General features: G+C 40.5%; 1 protein-coding gene across 3 annotated transcripts in view; it reads right to left on the bottom strand.

The window, feature by feature from the left end:
* Positions 1-20,925, bottom strand: part of MED12L (mediator complex subunit 12L) — a gene marked incomplete at both ends in the record, with an annotated part of 383,094 nt that overhangs the window by 18,503 nt on the left and 343,666 nt on the right. For all 3 annotated transcript variants that reach the window (XM_080695435.1, XM_080695436.1, XM_080695437.1), the window contains 3 exons: positions 14,179-14,390; positions 17,153-17,309; positions 19,123-19,485. In XM_080695435.1, coding sequence (XP_080551561.1) covers positions 14,179-14,390; positions 17,153-17,309; positions 19,123-19,485 — 732 coding nt within the window. The remainder of the gene's footprint in view (positions 1-14,178; positions 14,391-17,152; positions 17,310-19,122; positions 19,486-20,925) is intronic.

The following is a 20,925-nucleotide window of genomic DNA, read 5'->3' as shown; positions in this document are numbered from 1 at the left end:
ACTTGAGATCTTCCTGTCTCAGCTTCCCAAGTACTAGAATTACAGGCATTTGCCACCATACCTGACTGAGGGGTGCCTATTTATTAAGGACAGATATACAGCCTCCTACAATCACTCCCAAAAGGAAAATATCTATTAACACTTGTAAATAAAATACTGAAATGAAATATACAATCAGAAGGTATATATTCAGATTTCAACACTTGAAGCCACCGAGGAGACTTTTACCTCTCCTGAGTTATCATCTACACAAGTATAAAACACAAATTTCTGAGATACCCTTTCTACCATGGTATCTATATACCTTTAGTAGGAATATAGCTTCAATAAAAAAAGTCTAACTTTCCAGAATGCAGTCCCAGGAAGATACTCACACTAATCTGTCAAATACAATGAAAACTCCACGTGGTTGGGTCTAAGAATAATAGTCAAGTTCCCTCTATGTGGTCATGGGGAGCCTAGACCTATGCTTCCCAAAGCATCCAAATGGCTCCTGGTCCTCTAAAATCACATGGCAAGAAATCAGTAAATCAACTCTATCTTTAAATATCAGTCCTTAAATTGATACTCATTGCTATTAGTATCATAGAAAGTACCTGGAACATACTGCCATGCTTCTTTGTGGGAACAAATATGTGCACAGTATCATTTTTATAGAACAGAAGAAGAATGAACTACTGATGCGTGAGCTGGGATCCTGGGATCAATAGGTAGTCTGTAATGCCCAGGCCCTGTCTCAGCTTTGAGGGAAACAGGATGTGATCTACCTGGACAGGGGCCTAGAAAAGATCTTTTCCAGCTCTTTACTCCTCTGCTTATTGAAAAACCATATGGGATACTCTAACTTACATGGGGAGGTAGAAAATGAGAACACTATTAAGGTACATTTGAGTCACTGGGCAATACTCCTTTATTGATCGATATTAATTAAGATTATGGAGATTTTAAAAAATATAAACTAAAATTTATTTTTTCTACATAAAACAATCAAAAAGCTAGCATTAAAAAGGTATCATAACTTTAAAAGAAGCAGGGAGAAAGTAATTAAGGAAAACTAACAACAACCCTGAAATGCAGTCTTGACACACCTTTAGACAAGGTGAGCTATTCATCTGAAGTCTTACCATGCCCTCTCACACCACCTTTTCCCAACTCACTACTTAAGAACAGTAAGGAATAACTGAGGCGTGCAACATCCTCCCGGAGAAAACCACGAACGCCCCAAGCTGGCTGATACCCACAAATTCTTGTTAATAGTTTTGTCATCAAACATTGTCCTGAAAGGAAAATACCCTAATTTCCCCCAGCAGACTGAAATACAGTCTTACTTTTCTTTATTTTCCCCAGAATAATGCTAGGAATATATTAACTTTCAGAAACTGTTCACTTTACTAAAAAATAGACAAGAAAAGTTTTTTAGTAACTTGAAATATTTTGCAAATGCTAATAAAGGACCGAAATGTGGGAATGAGTGAGGAAACTAAAGTCTGAGGAATGGTAGAAAAAATTTAATGTTAGTGGGCATGGTTTTGACTGTGTTAAGACCAGAATATATAATGAACCTTATAAACTAGACAACAGGGGAAAAGTAAGGTCATGTTCAGCAAAATGGAACAGTTACTTCGGTCATCTATTATTTTCTAAAAATATTTTAAACTTCATCTTATTTATTTTTTTCATTATTTATTTATTTATATTTATTTATTTATTTTTGGTGATACTGGGGTTCCTGGAAGCCCTTTTACCTCTGGGCTACACTCCCAGACCTATTTTTTATACTTTTTTATTTGGAAACAGGGTCTCTTAAGCCAGCACACGGGCTGGCTTCGAACCTGCGCAATCCTCCTGTCTCCGCCTCCCAAGCGTGGGGATTACAAGCGTGCACCAACACGCCCGGATATTTATTTATTTATTTTAACTCAGTTCTCAGGATAGTATCTGACATGAAGTAAGTGCTCAGTAAACATCTGTTGAAAAAAAAAAAAGACCCAGAGATAAAGTAGGATGTATTTATATTTTAGCATGAATTACTGTACCAAGTGCTTTTGCTACCCCATCGTTTTCAGTACCTTGTTTTTGAAAACTCTAATCTAACTTAACGTTTAGCATGTACCATGCTGGTAATACAATCTACCTGAATTTATGCCTAGAACGTAGCTCAAGTTATTCCTTCTTGATTATTCTACTTAGCTGAAAAAATTAGAGGCAACATTATTTTCATATCTTAGTGCATAAAAAGGATAGCTTAGGAAACTGATTTCTGATGAAATAGCTGGGTCTGGCCAGGTGCCATTAGAGAGTCTGAGCACATCTCTAGAGGAGAACGTAACATATCGGTGCCCCTGCTGGAGCGCCTGTGTCTCCGATGCCTGACTTGTATGTACTCAGGACATGAACGATTGTCTACCAGAACATTCCAATAGCCACAGAAGTCCCCCTGCCCATTGCTATCTGAGTCAAAACCTTGCACGTGGTCTCCTGACTTCATTTTAAGGGACTTCCCTTTGGGCTTGTCTCTATAAGCAAAACATAAATCCATTCTATTTTCTACAATGATCACTTTCTAAACACTCCCAAAGAGTTTCTGCTTCCTGGGTGTGGTGGCACATACCGATAATTCCAGTACTTGGGAGGGAGACAGGAGGATAAATAAAAGGCACGCACCAAACACCAGTGGGTAATATTTGATGAGTTGCCTAGCAAAAGGGTTTTATTCATGACTCCTAGATTGGATATTACTGAGTAATGGTGCCCAAGGCTAAACATGGCAAGCACCAGCAGTCCTGGTCATCACATGGCCGGCTTTGAAGACAGACAACAGGTACGGACAAAATGCTATAATTAGAAAGCATACTTTTGACCAATTATGCTTGAAACATTATCAAGTTTTCATTTAATTAATTAATTAATTTAGTTATTTATTTTTGGTACTGGGGATTGAACCCAGAGGCATTCTACCTCCGAGCTATTCTGCAGAGCCTTAGTCTTTCATTTTTACTTTGAAATAGGGTCTTGCTAGATGGCTGAGAGTCTCACTACTTGCTGAGGTTGTCCTTGAACTGAACCTTCGATCGTCCTGTCTCAGCTTTCCCAGTTACTGAGATTACAGGCATGGCCACCATATCTGGCTAAGTTTTCACTTTAAATACAACCCGGTTCGCCGGGCGTGGTGGCTCACGCTTGTAATCTCCGCGCTTGGGAGGCAGAGACAGGAGGGTCGCGCAAGTTCGAAGCCAGCTGTGCTGGCTTAAGAGACCCTGTTTCCAAATTTAAAAAGTATAAAAAATAGGTCTGGGAGTATAGCCCGGAGGTAGAAGAGCTTCCAGGAACCCCAGTACCGCCAACAAATAAAAATAAATACATACATACATACATACAACCTGGTTGTATTACCAACGAGCACTAACTTCTAGACTATCCTGTTCATTCTAGAATATATCTCATACAATAAAGAACCTTTATAATATATCATATATTATATCCTAACATGTATATCTGTTGTAATATATTTAACATGCCCATAAATGATTAATATAACTAAGTATACATATTAAAATTCTAATATAGAATGATGAACATATCAACTGGCCTAGTATGTATTTATTAACTTTCTAATATAAAAATATTAGCTGGGCGTGGTGGCGCATGCTTGTAATCCCAGCATTCGGGAGGCTGAGACCTGAGGATCGTGGTTCATGGACAGCCTCAGCTACTTAGTGAGGCCCTCCGCAACTCCGTGAGACCCGGTTTCAAAATAAAAGAATAAAAAATAGGGCAGGAGTTGTAGCCCAGAGGTCAAATGCCCCTGGGGTCCATCCCCAGACCCGCACAAATAAATAAATAAATTAATTAATATAAAAATATTAAAGAAAACTTAAAAAGGTAAGAAGGACAGCAAAGATACACAATTTTACTAATTTGAATGAATATAAAAATCATACACACTTCTTTTGATTTTACCTAATAAAGTATTACATCTGCATAAAAATATTTTCTTAAAAAAGAAAAAGACAAAAAGATTCATACAAACTGATTTCTATCTGAATGACATTATCATCTGAACACTAAATGCCCTACTGCAAAGATACGTTGTAATCAAAATTTTGTGTGTATGTGTGCTATTGGAGATGAATTCAGGGCCATTCTACCTCCAAGCTACAGCCTCAGCCCTTTTTGTTTTTATTTTGACACAGTCTCTTGCTAAGTTACTGAGAGACTCAAGCTTAGGTACTGAGGCTGGCCTCAAACCTGTGATCCTCCTGTCTCAACCTCCCAAATACTGGTTTTATAAGAATGTGCCAGCATGCCCCTCTTGTAACCAGAATATTTTTAAGTTTTGAGAGTTTAATTCAAATTTTGAAATGATTATTCATTACATAAAATTATTCATTGTATAAAAATGATTTTATATCCTCACCTGCTCTCCATATACCATGAAGTGCCAAGAAAACTTGAACATTTGACCGTCTGTCTAGTGAAACAGAAGCTATTGGAGAAATTGCTTCCATAACCAGTATTTATCAGCCTGAACATTTTCAAAGTTTGAGTACACAGTTAAGGTATCTCCACCAGTATACCGCTAATATTACCCATCAGAATGGCAGTGAGAACAAGTTGACTTACATTCCCATCTGAGATGTGTGTTCTTTTTTATTCTAATGCTTCTTGGGTTTATGTTGAGGGTTGGCTACTTGATACAGAAACCTATAAGTAATTTAATGCAAAACATGCATTCTTAGCTAGCCCAGGCAAAGCAACAGTGGTGAAGTCTTGATAGCATGCATGCACAAGACCTATGCTCAAATAAAATAAATAAATGCACATCTTCTCCACACCGGAACGGAGAGAGGATGCACTTGGCTAAGAATCTGGGAATGGCCATGAGTGGGATGTGATGTGGGTGTTTCACAGTGATATTTTTCACTATCTTGCACTGGCTCACAAATCAGCATGCCATGCTTCCCCGTACTACTGATGTCATTTGCCACCAAGAGAGGCAAGAGTATCACTGGGACCAAGATGAAGGCGCGTGGACTGCTCTATGGTTCCATGAACGTTTACTGGTTTCTGTACCATACATGTGTATGATGAAGGCCACAAGTCACGGGGTGATCAGAGGGGAGAACCAAATGAATTCCTTTAGCTTGAACATGACCGATGCATTCACGATTCTGTGTTAACGCTCTCAAACATAAACCAAGGAACAGTGAAATGAGCTGCAATAATTACCCGCTGCAGAGGACAAACCCGCTCTTTAATTTTGATGTTCAAAGAATAACGCTAGACAAGTTCACTCTCCAAACAAAAAGGAAGGATGAAAAAAAGAAATGACAGCAGGAGTGTTACCATTATGTTGTCAAAGTCTTGCAGAAGGGAGACAGCAGAGTTACACAAGTCCTACAGAAAGGGGACAGCAAGAAAACGGCAGACAACATAGATAAGATATTTTAGCCTGGTGATGTGGGCAGCCAGAATACAAAGGAAACATTTCATTTTAAAACAATGTCCTAGGGAGTTCAAGACCCAGGCTCTGCACTGTATTATTAATCTGTATGCTAAGTGGTCTCACTCTAGCCTGGGCCATTCATTGATAAATATTATGGTAATATTCATATAACAGAATAGTATATAGAAAAGTTAAATGGTGATGCAGAAGAAAGAAAAAGAGACAAAGACATAGAGACTTGCTGCATCTAAGGGACACTGGAATCCCACGTGAGCAACTGGGCCAGGCTCCTTCCCAGCCGAGAGCCCGTGGGAAGCTTAGGACAAAGGTCACATTACACAGACGAGACAGAAGATGAACAAGTCAGCAGTTCATACGTTGTTGAAGGGTGCAAACGGACAGCTCCGTGCCTGGTAAATTGCATTAGGCTAACCACACATTCAATCGTAGCAGACGACTGTGAATCTACAGTGCCACCTCTGTTCACACTCTAATAGCAACTGAATGCTTAGGGGAAAATTGATATTTTTCAAGCAATGATTGCCTTCTTTAATCTTTCTTTTTTTTTGTACTGGGGATTGAACCCATGGGCATTTTACAACTGAGCAAAACCCACAGCACCCCTCCTTTCTCTTTTTTTTTCTTTTTACTTTTATTTTATTACTTATTATTTATTTATTCATTTATTTATTTATTTTGTGGTACTGGGGATGGAACCCAGGGGTATTATACCTCTGAGCTGCACACCCAGCCCTATTTTTTATTTTTTATTTTGAAACAGGGTCTCACTGAGTTGCAGAGGGATTCTCGAAGTAGCTGAGGTTGTCTGCAAATCACGATCCTCCTATCTCAGCCTCTCGAATGCTGGGATTGCAGGCATGCACCTCCACGCCTGGCTGTTACTTTTTATTTTGAAACAGCATCTTGCTAAGTGACTGAGGGTCTCGCTAAATTGGTGAGGCTGCTCTTGAACCTAAAATCCTCCTGTCTCAGCCTCCCAAGTACTGGAAATACAGGCATGCACCACTGCACCTGGCTTTCTTAATCATTTTTATTTATTTTTATTTTTTACAGGACTGGGGATAGAACCCAGAGGCATTCAACCTCTGAGCTACATGCAAAGCCCTATTTTTTAGCCTTTATTCTGAAACAGGGTCTCACTGAGTTGCAAAAGGCCTCACTAAGTAGCTGAGGCTGGCCATGAACCTGAGATCCTCCTGTCTCCACCTCCTGAATGCTGGGATTACAAACATGTCCCAACATGTCCAGCTCTGAATCATTTTTATAACTGGGTTCCAAAGGATAGAATGATTGAGATGTTAAAAATGTCCCTGAGTTTCCTGAGTTCTAGAGACAGACCTGAAGCAAAGGATTTTCAGGAAAGGTGTTTTATTATAACTAAGTATTAGAAATTATAGGAGAATATTTAAAGAAAATAACACCTGTTTTCATTATTTTAGGTACTGGTACATTATTCACTGCAGCCGTACATTGATCTTTGGCTTCAATAGCAAATATCTTATCAATATTTAATTTTCTTACTCCTCTACCCCAATCTTCTTTTCTCTCTCTCCCCCAAAAAATAAATAAATAAAAACACAAGCTAAGTATACTATCCTCAGATTCATTACATTTACCTACTCGAAATTTCCACAGCCAAAATCAGCAGCTTTCTCGCAATTCAAATAATGGAGAAATACCACATATGTCGATGGATGAAAATTGTGTAGTCAAAGTATAAAGCATTCAAAAGAAAGAAAAAAAACCCACTACATTCATAGTCGTGATTTACTCTTTATGGAAAGGAAGGAAAAAATACAAGGATCCTCATCCAATCTCTCATGTTTTATTTTTTACAAGATGATCTATAACAAATATGGCAGACCATTATTATTTAATAAAGCAAGATGAGGTAAGTGATTGTTTTATTATCTACTACTCTGGTCTGTTTTCTTGAAATACACCACTAACGAGTCAATGGCCAGGAGAGAGGAAAAGAAAGAAACATATTCCTAGGTGAGAACACATCCCCAGGGCATGAGATCAATCACTGACCCAAGCATGGTTTCTCAACCTCAAGAGGCTTCATCAATCCAAGAGGGCGGCTTTCATGAAGTCACAGGCTCACTGCTGCCAAGGAGCAACCTTCCTGCATTTAATTACCTAATTCCTTCATCTGGGTACACAAATGATGAGACTGGCTCTGGGCTAGTAATCTAATCTGCTTACAAGTTGCTACTAGCTGTGCCTGGACATTTCTGTCCTCTGTCGGAAACCTTCCCTGTATGGTCATGAAAAACCTTATGATTCAATACCTACAGACTATATGTAACCATTTCTTCCAAATGTGTCTCAAATGATTGAAGCTACATATATCTTTTGCCTAGCACCCTTTGGATTCTTAAAATTCATTAAATAAACAGTCTGGCATTGACGATTGAAAACACTGAGAAAATGGTTTGGGGCACTGAGGACAGAAGCCAGGATAAATAAAGCGACAGCACAGATCAAGGTATAAAAGATAGTCCTCTTCCTTGGGAAGGAAGTTTTTGCTCTTAGAGGAAAATGTTGAGAATAAAAATGGGGCAAACAGAAAGTAGTTAGAACAACATTTTGAATGACTACACTCAATATTCAGTATATTCTGATAGTTCCCCTAGAATATGCAGAAAATAAAATAGAGTGATACTTTTAACAGTGAAATTTGAATGAGCCCCTCTAAAGTCTATATCACAGGATTCAGTAAACACATGCCTTTCTAGTATCCCAGCATGCCTATCAGAAAAACTAAATGATGCTCCTTTTACTTACTCTGCTCTATGGTTGCCAGCAACCAAATGATTGTTAAGTCAATCTTACTAGAAAAAATTAGTGTAATTATGTCAGTAAAGCATCTGACATGCTTCTATTCTCTTTAAATGCTAAACATATTCAAGGACAAAGTGATTGATCTTATGAGAAAGGAATTTCAAGAAAACCATAGACATAATACTAATTGAACAGCAATAGTAAGTAGAGAAGCTCACATTTCTTTAGTGCTTACTATGAGTCAGCCACTGGCCTATTGGCTGCTGTGTCTTAAATCATCAGTTTCACCACCACAGTACAAAGGAGGTACTGCATGAGTTTGAGTTTATAAAGGAGGCTCTGAGGCACTAAGGAACTATAACCGGAGCACTGAATTCCTGCTAGAAAAGGGATAATGAGCAAGGGATGGAAGTCAATGAGTTCCTAGATAAAGACTGCAACTAAGAATGAAAACAGGTTTTCTTGCCAAAACATCTCTGTGCATGGCCAAAGGAACTCCAGCTGTAAGAAAACACACACAATCATAATAAGGATCATTACATCAAATAATCTGACTGGACCCTAAAGCAGTATCTACAGTTATCCTTGAGAAGATAGAAGACGGTCCGTACCAGAAACTTCCATGACTGACTGATGGAAGTCACTGTCTAAAGGTGTTCTAGCTCTCATCCTGTGTCAGCGAAAGCTCTCTGGCTTCTGCAAACCTTCACTTTTCTCTGCTAGGTAGGAAGAGGCTAAGTCCCATTAGGGACTCTGTAAGGGATAAAAAATATCCAGAATTCAGAAATGTACATCTCTTCTTCTGCATTGAGATCTTCAAAACACTGCAGTAGTGGTTATTGTAGAAGTTAGTCCTCAAAGAGTTATGTGGGGCATGTACAGCTAAAAGTCACATTGCTAGCCAGGAACAATTGCACATGTCTATAATCTCAGTACTTGGGATGCTGAGAGAGGAGTATTGCACTTTTGAGCCCAGTCTCAGCAACTTAGGGAGACACTGTTTCAAAATAAAAAATAAAAAGGGCTGAGGTAAGTAGCTGAGAAGAATTCCCCTGAATTCAATCCCCAATACCATTAAAAAAAGAGAGAAAAAAATCACAGTGCTGAGAACCAAGTTCATGAAGAAGGTCTAGGCTTAAAAAACAGGCTGGCCTCACTGAGGGGTTAGGCAGGTGCCGGGACCAGCGAGACCGGGATCGGAGCCTGCCGTGAGGCAAGGCTAGTGCTGTGGCTTCCGAGGCTGGGATCGGAGCCTGCTGAGGGGTTAGGCCGGTGCCAGGGTCAGCGAGGCCGGGATTGGAGCCTGCCATGAGGCAACGCCGGTGTTGGGGCCTCCGAGGCCGGGATTGGAGCCTGCTGAGGGGTAAGGTTGGTGTTGGGGCCTCCAAGGCTAGGATCGGAACATGCCGAAGGGTTAGCCCAGTGCCGGGGCCAGCGAGGCTGGTATCAGAGCCTGCCGTGAGACAAGGCCGGTGCTGGGGCCTCCAAGGCTGGGATCAGAGCCTGCCGAGGGGTGAGGCCAGTGCTGGGGTCAGCGAGGCCGGGATCAGAGTTTGCCGGATGGCCAGGCCAGTGATGGGGCCTTTAAGAATGGGATCAGGGCCGGGCGTGGTGGCGCACGCTTGTAATCCCCGCGCTTGGGAGGCAGAGACAGGAGGATCGCGCAGGTTCGAAGCCAGCCGCGCGCGCTGGCTTAGGAGACCCTGTTTCCAAATATAAAATGTAAAAGAGGTCTGGGAGTGTAGCCTGGAGGTAGAAGGGCTTCCAGGAACCCCAGTACCACCAAAAAAAAAAAAAAAAAAAAAAAAGAATGGGATCAGAACTTGCAATGTGGCATACACAGAGAAATATCACAGAAAAATAAAAAACCAGATGCTTTCCCTAATATGCAAAAACTAGGAAGAAATAGGTAATAGGAGGAGATCTAATTGAAGAAAAGGCCCTATAAAGGAGCAATTAAGGTGACCAATCAGAGGGGATGGAATGGGGGAGGATGGAATCTCTTTAAAACTCATGATGTACATAAACAAATGAACCAAAGTTAATCACCAATCAAGCATGGGATGAGGGAGGGGGAAGAAATGGGATGGGAATTGGATAAAGGCTAATTGGATGATGTGTGCTTGTATATCCTCAAAAGTCTTGTATTCCATTGTGATGTATGACTATAATGCACAAAAATAAAAAAGTAAAAATAGGCTGGCCTCAAATTCAGATCCTCCTGTCCCAGTCTCCCAAGTATTGAGGTTACAGGACTTCGCTACTATGCCCAAAGCATTTCTTCTCTAATCTCATAGATTTCTACTGTGTGCTCAGTAGACGAAAAGATAATACAAAATGTTAAAAGGCCCACTGCTCATCCTCTTAAGAAAAGTGGACAACTAGTAGGTTACTGTAAAACTGGCCTGAAAAGAAATCCATCCAAGGCCTGGAGAAACACATCAGGCTGTGAAGGCATTTGTTGAAATCCCAAGTGCAGGTGTAAAGATTATGGTAAATTAGCTGGGCGTCGTGGCAAATACTTATAATCCCTGTACTTGGGAGGCTGAGACAGGAGGGATCACAGGTTTGAAGCCAACCTCAGCTACTTAGTGAATCCCTCTGCAACTAAGTGAGACCCTGTTTCAAAATAAAGAATAAAAAAATAGGACTGGGAGGGTAGCTCAGAGGTAAAATGCCCCTGGGTTCCATCCCCAGCACCTCCTCCCCAAAAAAGCTTATGGTAAATTAAGATTCTTCAATGTGTCTGCTATGCTTAAGGAAATGGACCTCTGGAGTAAGAAAGTTATTAAGACTTGAAGAAAAATTACCTCTATTTACTTTTCCCTATAAGTATTAAAAAGTTGGAAAAGAAAAACATCACTAATCCTTGTATAGCTAGAGAATTTCACACCATGTGCACTATGTAATCAACCTGAAAAAAAACACTCCTTCCAAAATTAGAATCAACAGTTTCCTATCAATTCTCATCATAAAATGGTCAGTCCTTAGAAAAGCAACTAATTGTGCCTAGAACCACATATACTATAACAATTTGTCATCATCACTGATATTTATATAGCTCCGCCTTTATTTGACATTTTGAAAGTTTCTTACAAGGAGAATTTTTTCCTGCCACAACACTATAGTTAAGTAGATTCCAGGGAGAACAGCTCATATGCTATCAGATGGCAGAAAAGAAAGGAGTTAACTTGTCCACAGGACCTCCTACAAACAAGGATCCTAGCAGAAGCTACATGTAATCTCATCAAAAATGATGTAGACGTTTCTGTTCCTCATAACCGTAGTATATTCCTCAGGGATCCTACACTTGAAGAAAGAGAAAAAAGGGATGTCTGCTTCAGAAAGTACTTGAGAGTTCACAGTAAGCTTCGATTGCTAAGGAGGAATGTAAATGCAGAGGGGGAATGAATGGTGTACAGCCACTGTTGTGAAGCTTAATGTTTGTGATTTGAAGTAAATTTATTACCTTAAAAGGCTAAAAAAAAAAACAAAGAAAAAGTACAATGTTATGACTGTAATGAACTGATAATCCAACAGAACTTCAACAGAACAGATGACTGATACAAGAGAAGAGCAAGTAACAGGCAGTCCATTAATTCCCATTCGTGAAATCAGTACGACTCCGGGTGGAAAAGAGAACAGAGTGAAGGATGTTTGAGTGGTTGAAGAAACTGAGGGAATAATGAATCATCCCAGTACACTGCAGGTCAGAAGCCTGCCGTCTGCAAATGTGCAAAACTACCTTTGACTCCTTGTACCTGTTAAATTGCTGGTTTTAAGTGAAATTGTCTAGCATGGCTATTAGAAAGTGACCCTTTTAAGGACAGGCATATTTACCTTTGAATGGCCCAGCAGGCTTTTTCCCAATTCTCTGAACTATGGAGAGTAATTCAAAGCCAAATTCAGCAGTCACAGTTTGACAGTGGGTATAAGGAAAAGCATACTGTGTGATAAACAGGTAGATGTGTAAAATAAAGAAAGCCAATTTTGCTTAAACTTTATTACTTTAAAATAGAGCCGAATTCACTCTAGTGGGACCTCACTAGAGTCCTAAATTTTTGACTCCTACTAAAATTTCTATTGATCTCCATAAAGATTTTTAAGACAATGTCATAATTGTTTTTTGCTCAGCCCCAAAAAGAGTTGAAACTCCAGTGATGTTCTATATGGCTCTAAACAACATGGCTTATTCAGCAGTACTAATGATTTTTTTTCAATCTTTTAATCAAGGTTTCATCATTTATGTGTAAACAGGAACTTAGGCCCATCTCACCTGACCCAGGAAGTTAAAACAATTTTTAGAGGTCCAGAAAAGACAAGCATATGGTGACTGTTGTTTACATTCTGTTGCAACTGAACCAGCCCAAAATGGACCCTTTCTAATAATGATTGGATAATCTCTTCACCTTCATCCCCCCCCTCCCCAAATCATTAAGTGGTCCAAACACAGAAGTAACATGAATAAGATAATAGAAACATGTTTAGAAAGTTATCCAAAAGACAAGGGATGTTTTTCAGTGCATTCAGGGATCGCTAGAAATTTCAGAAGTCTCATAGTTTCTATCAGTAGGACACACTTGTAAATGGCTGTTAAATCTGAGGCTCACAAAGGTGCTTAATGCATCTCAGGGCTGCTGTGGGATCTAAGATAATGGAGATGTGTAAAAGGCTCAGACAGTGGATGGCAGATAGTAAATGCTCTGTTAGTATTAGCCGTTACGATTAAAATAGTGACTGCCCATTCCGGAATAATTGGGAAATAACACAAGTATTCAGAAACTAGCAAGTATTCAGAAACTAGGAAAAAGTCACAATTTCACTTCACTCCTTTTACTTAAATATGCTTGCATATATAGATAGGTTCACGAGTCTACACTAAGTTTTGTGCAATGTTTATCACTGTTTTCTTAAACACGATCACTGTCAAAAGAGGAAAGTCAGTCGCAAGGCATAAAAATTAGAAATAACACAAATGAAGAATTAAATTAAACATGTGCATACACTAGAGTGCTGTTTGGAATTTATCCACTGTCTGCTAAAAACCTTATTAAGGATATACTAACAAAAAAGATTTGGGGCCAGGCACTACAGGAGAAATCTGAGCAGAATCAGGGCTTCAGAGACACAACCTCAAAGTAGTAATTCTAAAAACAACACATGAAGGTAGAGCCAAAGGAACACAAAATATGGTGATTATAATAGAGGAGGAGCTTTCAGGGGAGGTCACCTCAAGGACAAAAGGCCTGCTTCTTCATTAACACTTCTTTTCATTTTGAGACACACCTTTAGCCAACCTAAGGTATTTTCTTCTTTGTTCAATAATAATAAAATGCACAGCCAGGTGTGGTGGCACAGGTTTATAATCCCAGTAGTTGGGAGGTTGAGATAGGAGGATCAAAGGTTTTTGGCCAGCCTCAGCTACTGAGTCGGTCTGCAGCTTGGTGAGACTCTGTTTCAAAATAAAGAATAAGAAGCCGGGCGTGGTGGTGCACGCTTGTAATCCCCAGGCTTGGGAGGCAGAGACAGGAGGATCGCGCAGGTTCCAAGCCAGCAGCGCAGGTTCGAAGCCAGCTGCACTGGCTTAAGAGACCCTGTTTCCAAAAATAAAAAAGTATAAAATAGGTCTGGGAGTGTAGCCAGGGGGTAGAAGGGCTTCCAGGAACCCCAGTACCACCAAAAAAAAAAAAAAAAAAAAAAAAAAAAAAACCAACAAAATAAAGAATAAGAAATAGGGATGGGGTTGTAACTGGAAGTAGAATGCCCCTGGGTTCAACCCCTAGTATTGAAAAAAATAATAACAATGCTGTATACACATCTACAGGGATATGTGCACAGGAAAGACACATTGCACACCCCAAACTCCTCCCTCGCCAGAGCAGGTTGCAAAGCGCAAAGGCCTCCCTTGCTGGGCGTGGACAAACCTGTTGGAAAGGCCGAGTCTGGGCTTGCCTGAGAAGCCTCTGCTGCTGCTGCTGCTGGAGAAGCTTCATCTGTATCAACTGCTGCTGCGATGTGAGGGCGTGGAGCGAGGGCGGCTGCATGATGGCACCCGAGCGCCGCTGCAGCATGTTGGACAGCGCTTGCTTGGTGTTGGTTGGGACAAAGGAGCCCGCGGGGTCCAACCTGGAGCCACCTAAGAGAGCAACTCAAAGGGAGAGTTTTCAATGAGTGTTAAAGCAACAGGTCTTGTTGTTTTCTCAAAATGCGGAGATTTCACCCTCTTCAGTCTTGCCATTTGAGCAGGGTGGAAACTAGAGTATTGTCCTACCCACTGTAAAAGTTAAAGATCTGTTAATAGCAGCATAATTTCCAATATATAGTACAGTGGGATATAATTAAACTTCTTTGACCTGACTTCACAGAGGGTATACTTCGGTGCATAAGATGAAATGGTAAAACGGGTGGACCTGGCAGGATCTCAGAGTGCTGGACTTTTAGTTGTCTGAGGCCCTAGGAAGCACAGGACTAGCATGGAACAAATTATCTTCACGGGATATTGTGGCCAAGATCCTGAGCCACGCTTACCAACCATTTGCAGTTTTAAATGAATTTGAAGCTCATGGTATTTAAGCTCCTTTGGTTAGGGAGAAATAAAAATGGCCTGTTTTGCAGTAGAGAAGCATGAAATCCTTCAGAAGTTTACATGCTCAGAAATTTCAAAGACCATGAGTGGAAAGACAACGTGTTTCTCTTTTGAAGGCTGAAAATCAAATCAACTAGAAACATTGGTGGCATTGTTGCTTATGAAACTAAAGAAAATCCTAGGCACATCTGCATAAAGCATTTGTCAAATGCCTTATGATTTAGGGGGAAAAAAGTTTAACATTTGCTGACTTCACAGCAAACGCCAATCCTTAATTCACCACACATAGCCTATATTCTTTGATGCCCATAAATGAGAAGAGATATCCCTCACAAAAGATGTTTTATTGTTTTTAAAGCAATTTGTACAATGGAAACATTTTAAAGCTGTGCTTTGAAAATCTATTGTTTAAAGACTGAGTACAAAGTCACTCAGAAACATATGAGGAATGTTGGAATGCACTTGGTAAAGTTACTAAGTGGCATAGGTCAGGTAACTTCTGTTGTAGCATGAACAGGAAAATACAAATTAATGAACTACGCTAACATATAACTTGGACATGCTTATAGAAAAGAAAAAAACTTTTGTAAAAATTAGACTATGATGTACTTTCTGGTACAAGGGATTGAACCCAAGGGCAATCTACTTCTGAACAACATCCCATTTTATTTATCTAAGTGGCTCACTAGGTTGCTGAAGCTGACTTCGAACTTATGATTCTCTATCTCAGCCTCTCAAGTACTGGGATACGAGCATGTACCATCACACCTGGCCTTTTGTTTTGTTTGGAGATGGGAGTTTTTGCTATGTTATCCAGGCTGCATTGAACTTGCGATGCTCCAGCCTCAGTCTCCTGAGTAGCAAGGACGTATTACCATTCTTGGTTTGCAATCGACTTTCTTTTAATTTTTCTAACTCTTCTGTAATCCTGTACTTCAAGCCAAGTTAAAAATAATAAAGCGTTGCCGGGCGTGGTGGCGCACGCTTGTAATCCCCGCGCTTGGGAGGCGGAGACAGGAAGATCGCGCAGGTTCGAAGCCAGCCTCGGCTGGTTTAAAGAGACCCTGTTTCCAAATAAAATATAAAATAGGTCTGAGAGTGTAGCTCAGAGGTAGAAGGCCCCTGGGTTCCATCCCCAGTACCAATGAAATAAATAAATAAATAAATAAATAAATAAATAAATAAATAAAGTATATGTAGCTTAGTGTACTATATAGTCCCACCCACCCGCTTTCCACACCATCATCCAAATGTCAAAATGAATTTAGTGTTGATTATTCGCTTGCATTTCTCTATAACCTAATCATATGTATGTGTAAACATGAGAAAGATGGATTGGTAGAGACACATATATGTGTGTATGTGAAGGAGATTGTTTTGCACTTGACCTACACATGAATAGAAATAACTGTACATACACTTCCACAACTACATAGGATTCTCTTTACATACAAATCTATTAATTCACCATGTTATATCCTTATAATTCTTTTCTTCCTTGTTTGTTTGTTTGTTTGTTTGTTTGTTTTTTGTGGTACTGGGGTTCCTGGAAGCCCTTCTACCTCCAGGTTGCATTCCCAGATCTATTTTGTACTTTTTTTTATTTGGAAACAGGGTCTCTTAAGCCAGCGCTGCTGGCTTCGAGCCTGCGCGGTCCTCCTGTTTCCGCCTCCCAAGCGCGGGGATTACAAGCGTGCGCCACCACGCCTGGCAATTTTTTTTTTTTTTTTTACATGACATCCAGTGCCTCAAGATCCTCAACTTTTCAACGGTCTCTCTAGGTATTCTGGTGGAAAGGAAATGTGCATTTACCAAGGGGTCAGCCTTCAATTCAAAGACAGTCTTGTGTTGCACTAAATTTTCTACCAAGTTTAAAATGGCTAAAAAAATTCAGATGGACCTTGGAATTAAGAAGAGAAAGTCAAAAGAGAGGACAGCTCTATTTTGTTTCCAACATTTATCATTAATTCTAGTATGCTCATTGAACATTCATTCAACAAGCTTTGTTTATTTGTTTTTATTTGGAGCTGGGGTCCCCACTATGTTGCCCAGGATGGCCTTGAACTCCTGGGCTCAAGTGGTCATCTTGCCTCAGCCTTCTGAGCAGCCGGGACAACAGCTGGGTAACACTGGATTTGGCAGAAACCCTATTTTATACAAAGAAAAATACATTTTGAGTGTAGGGAATTACAAAAATGTCAAAGGAACAGTTCTGGAACTCCCTGTTTTATAGAGGTTTTGGTTTCAAAGTATAGAGACCCCCAAACTGCTTCTCAGCCTGGAGTGTCCCATAGGGCTCTCTGGTCACTTACCTGGAGTAAGAGACTGGTTTTGAAGGAAGAAGCCAGGCTGCTGGGGCTGGCCCACGAGGTTGTATCCCCACAAGGTAGACTGGGGATGGTGCATCATTTGGGAGGAAATGGGTGAGTAATTAGGAGGCACTCGGTATATGTTGCTCTGTGAATATTCCTTCAACAAAAAGATGAAAAAAAAATAGTTCAGGTCCACATACCACACAGCTAATTAATGCACAGTTAAGAGATCTCTCCTAGTGTACAAAACTGTTTTTATAAATGGAAGATAGAAAGCCAGGCAGTGAATCTATTCTCTGCAAGACACTCATTTAAGTCAAAAGTTTTCCTTGAATTAAAAAGTGTTCTGCCAAGGGCGCAGCTCAGTGGCAGAGCACGAGCCTCGCGTGCACAAAGCTCAGGGTTTGAGCCATGACATTTTCAAAAAATAAAAGTAACTTGGTTTGCAGTGGACAGAAATGGAAAATGTTATCTTCTGAACTAATTATGTTTTTTTTTTTAAATACTGAAATTACACTCAGACCACTAATACTGAACACTGCCCACAACTGTAAGGGCATGTGCCTGGCTGAATTTTCTCCTGGAAGGCCTTTCTGGTACCCTGTGTGCATTTGATGAAAATTATACCAGAAATGTGCACGATGCTTAAGAGCCATTCCCTGACAAGATAGTATCTTCCTTGCAATTTTAAAGACAGTACTCCACCCACACCTATTGCTTCCTATTCCTCACACCTACTGCAGAGCCTCCAAGTATCATTCCAGAATGTCTCGGTTACCCCACCATCTTTCCACTCTCAAGCCTAGCCCTAGAGGATGGAGGACAATAGCAATTTTTCGAAAGGATAAAGTGGTAGCTTCGGGAGAACAAGAGGAAGGGACACACGTGGGCTCCCCTGGGAAACGGGATGGGCTGAGGGCTGTGTGTGAAAACAGCACAAGCCATCCATGTGGCTTGGAAGGCTACCATAGGCCAGGCTTGTGGGAGCATCAGTCAGGATGATCCTGAACAACCTTCAGGACAAAGAAATACTGGTAGGAAGACTGAATGAGAGTGGACAGAGGCATTCGCGTGGCTCCAAAAGTGACAGTAGCCATCGCTAGAATGGTATTGGTCACCAAGCTATCAGCTGGCAAAAATGTGTTGTGGTTTTGATATAAGTGAACAATAATGATAATTATTCACGAATGTCTAAATACTAAGTTGTCATTATTTCTTGTACTGTGCAGTAAGAACGCCACCATATTTTGTAGAAAAATACCTCAAACTCTTTCCCAAACAGTTCCCGAGATGATTTAGGTAAAAAGATGTTTAATGTATTACATCTCATGGCCTATAAAATCATTTACAAATTATTGTCTAATGCTTTTCTGTTGTTTGAAAGAAAATGCTGTTACTGGTTAGGAACACAGAAAGAGAGAGAGAAGGGTAAACATTTTAAATGAGATTTACTTTAGATTTTATGAAAACCTGAAATATGGTAAAGAAGTAGGATATATAGGAGGGCTGAGACACAAGTATGAAATAAGAAAGCTCAGGGGCATCTACTGGCTATGTTCAATGCAATTTTACCTAGGGGAAATCAAATAGAGTTTTTTTTAATGTTAATTTACTGAATATATAAACCACCTAAAATACATGAATATTTTAGACACACTTAATAAAAACATAAGGGGACAAGCTTTTATCGTTCTAAAAAATTAAACTTTCAAACCCTAGGGCATATTGAGGCACTGAAATACTAGCTTAATATAATTCATAATGGAAGCCTAAAATTGAAGAAAGTGATTAGACGTGGAGGAGGGGAAATCCATAGCCTTAAACCTGTCACCTGTGACAAGCCACCCCGCGCCGACCCTGCTGTAACAAGTTTATAATCCCTCCGCGGTCTGCTAGGGATTAGCTTGGCCGGCAGTGGACCTCGTGCCGGATGCGCGGAGCCCGAGTTCTCTGTGCTCCCCGCAACTCACGTCAGTTCTTGAGCTCGATTTCGTCTTGCGCTTCCTTCCCTTGGTCTTCTTCTCTTCATCAGTTTGGGTCTTTCCCTGATCCGACAGCTCTGCTGATTTCCTCTCTGGTTCCTGAGAAACTGGCGACATGGGATCCTCCTCTTCCTCTTCGGGGGGCAGGGGCAGCGGCTCGAGGTAGTAGCTTCGGGGCTTGGGCATGGGGTGTGTGTGGTACAGCAGGAGGTGTCGCTGTTCCTCGTACTTGATCACCTTCCGGTCCATGCGGACAGTCCCGAACCAGGCCCAGGACAGAGGAGCCGGGTTCTTCTGACCCTCAAATAAGTCCCATGGGGACACCTTCTGCTTCGTGGACACCTGGAGACCCTGTGGCAAAAAAAAAAAAAAAAAAAAAAAATGCTCTGTGATAACATATTCAGCTCCCTTCCAGATTGACAGGCTCGCTGGCTTAGGATCGGATCTGGGGAGCATCCCAGCTGGTTGTAGGCCCAGAGAGCCCAGCAGCCAGGCAGCACGGTGAGGTCCTGTGGGAGCAGAGGCTAGAATTCCTACCTTCAGTTCATTTGCACGGTTCCCTACAATGCACAATGCTCTGTTCAAGAAAAATAAGACTGTCTAGTACATTTTACTATACACTGACAGTTTTCATTTCATTGGCTTTAGCTAGAAATAAATAAGTAAAAAATAAACATTCTAAAGTATACTAAAGAAGCTGATCATATTATACTAAATGATAACCAGTTAGAAATCTCCAGAAACTTCTTTCTCTTTCTTTTTTTGATACTGAGGATTGAATCCAGGGTCATTCTATCGTTGAGCTATATCTCCAGCCCTATTTATTTCTTATTTTGAAACAGGGTCTTGCTGAGTTGCTGAGACTGGCCATGAACCCGCGATCCTCTTGTCTCAGCTTCCTAAGTACTGGGATTACAGGCATGTGCTACCATGCCCAGCTAGAATTGATTACTTTTTAAAGAGTCAAGATTTAGTCACCCTTTAATGGGGTTCATATTAACTTCAATCCAAACGTGTATGAATTTGACTTGAACTGGAATCTTTTATGTATTGAACAAACTAGTCTCAGAATAAAGTAATATTGTGATACAATTAATTATAGGAGCAGGTACCAATAGTCATTCAACTCCAGTTTATTTCTCATGACTCTATATGAGAAAAGTTATTCTGTTCCTAAAACAAAACCATTGTATTTTCAACATTAACTGGTGTTGATTCTTAGTACTTCCCTTACTAAATTAATTTGAATATATTTCCCCTAAAAATACAGCCTCCAAATAACTATGCATTCACTCTTTAAGATACAAGCAATCCTCTTCCATTTTTTTCTGGTGTGTGTGTGTGTGTGTGTGTGTGTGTGTGTGTGTGTGTGTGTGTGTGTGTTCTCCTGGGAATGGAACCCAGGGGCTCTCTACCTCTGGGCTATACTCCCAAACCTATTTTATGTATTTTATTTGGAAACAAGGTCTCACTAAGTTTCTGAGACCTCACAAAGTAGCTGAGGCTGGCTTCAAATCTGCGCAATCCTCCTGTCTCAGCCTTCCAAATACTGGGATTACAAGCATGTACCACCACACCCGGCTAATCTTTTTCTTATCTACACCTGTTCATGAGTGACTTCTTCTAAAACCAAGGCTCAATTCCCATCTGTAATAATATCTGTCTTGAGATGAGAATACTGGGCATGAACAGCATATGTCCAAAGGGATTCTAGATGCTTCACTGCCAGAAAGCTCTCGTTTGACCTGACAGGACCTAGCTTTCTCCTGCCCCATAAACCACACTGCTACT

The sequence above is a fragment of the Muscardinus avellanarius genome (genome assembly GCF_963383645.1).
Source record: "Muscardinus avellanarius genome assembly, chromosome: 5".
In the NCBI taxonomy this organism is placed as follows: domain Eukaryota; kingdom Metazoa; phylum Chordata; class Mammalia; order Rodentia; family Gliridae; genus Muscardinus; species Muscardinus avellanarius.
The sequence above is the reverse complement of the archived record's forward strand: the minus strand, read 5'-3'. Positions and strand labels throughout refer to the sequence as shown.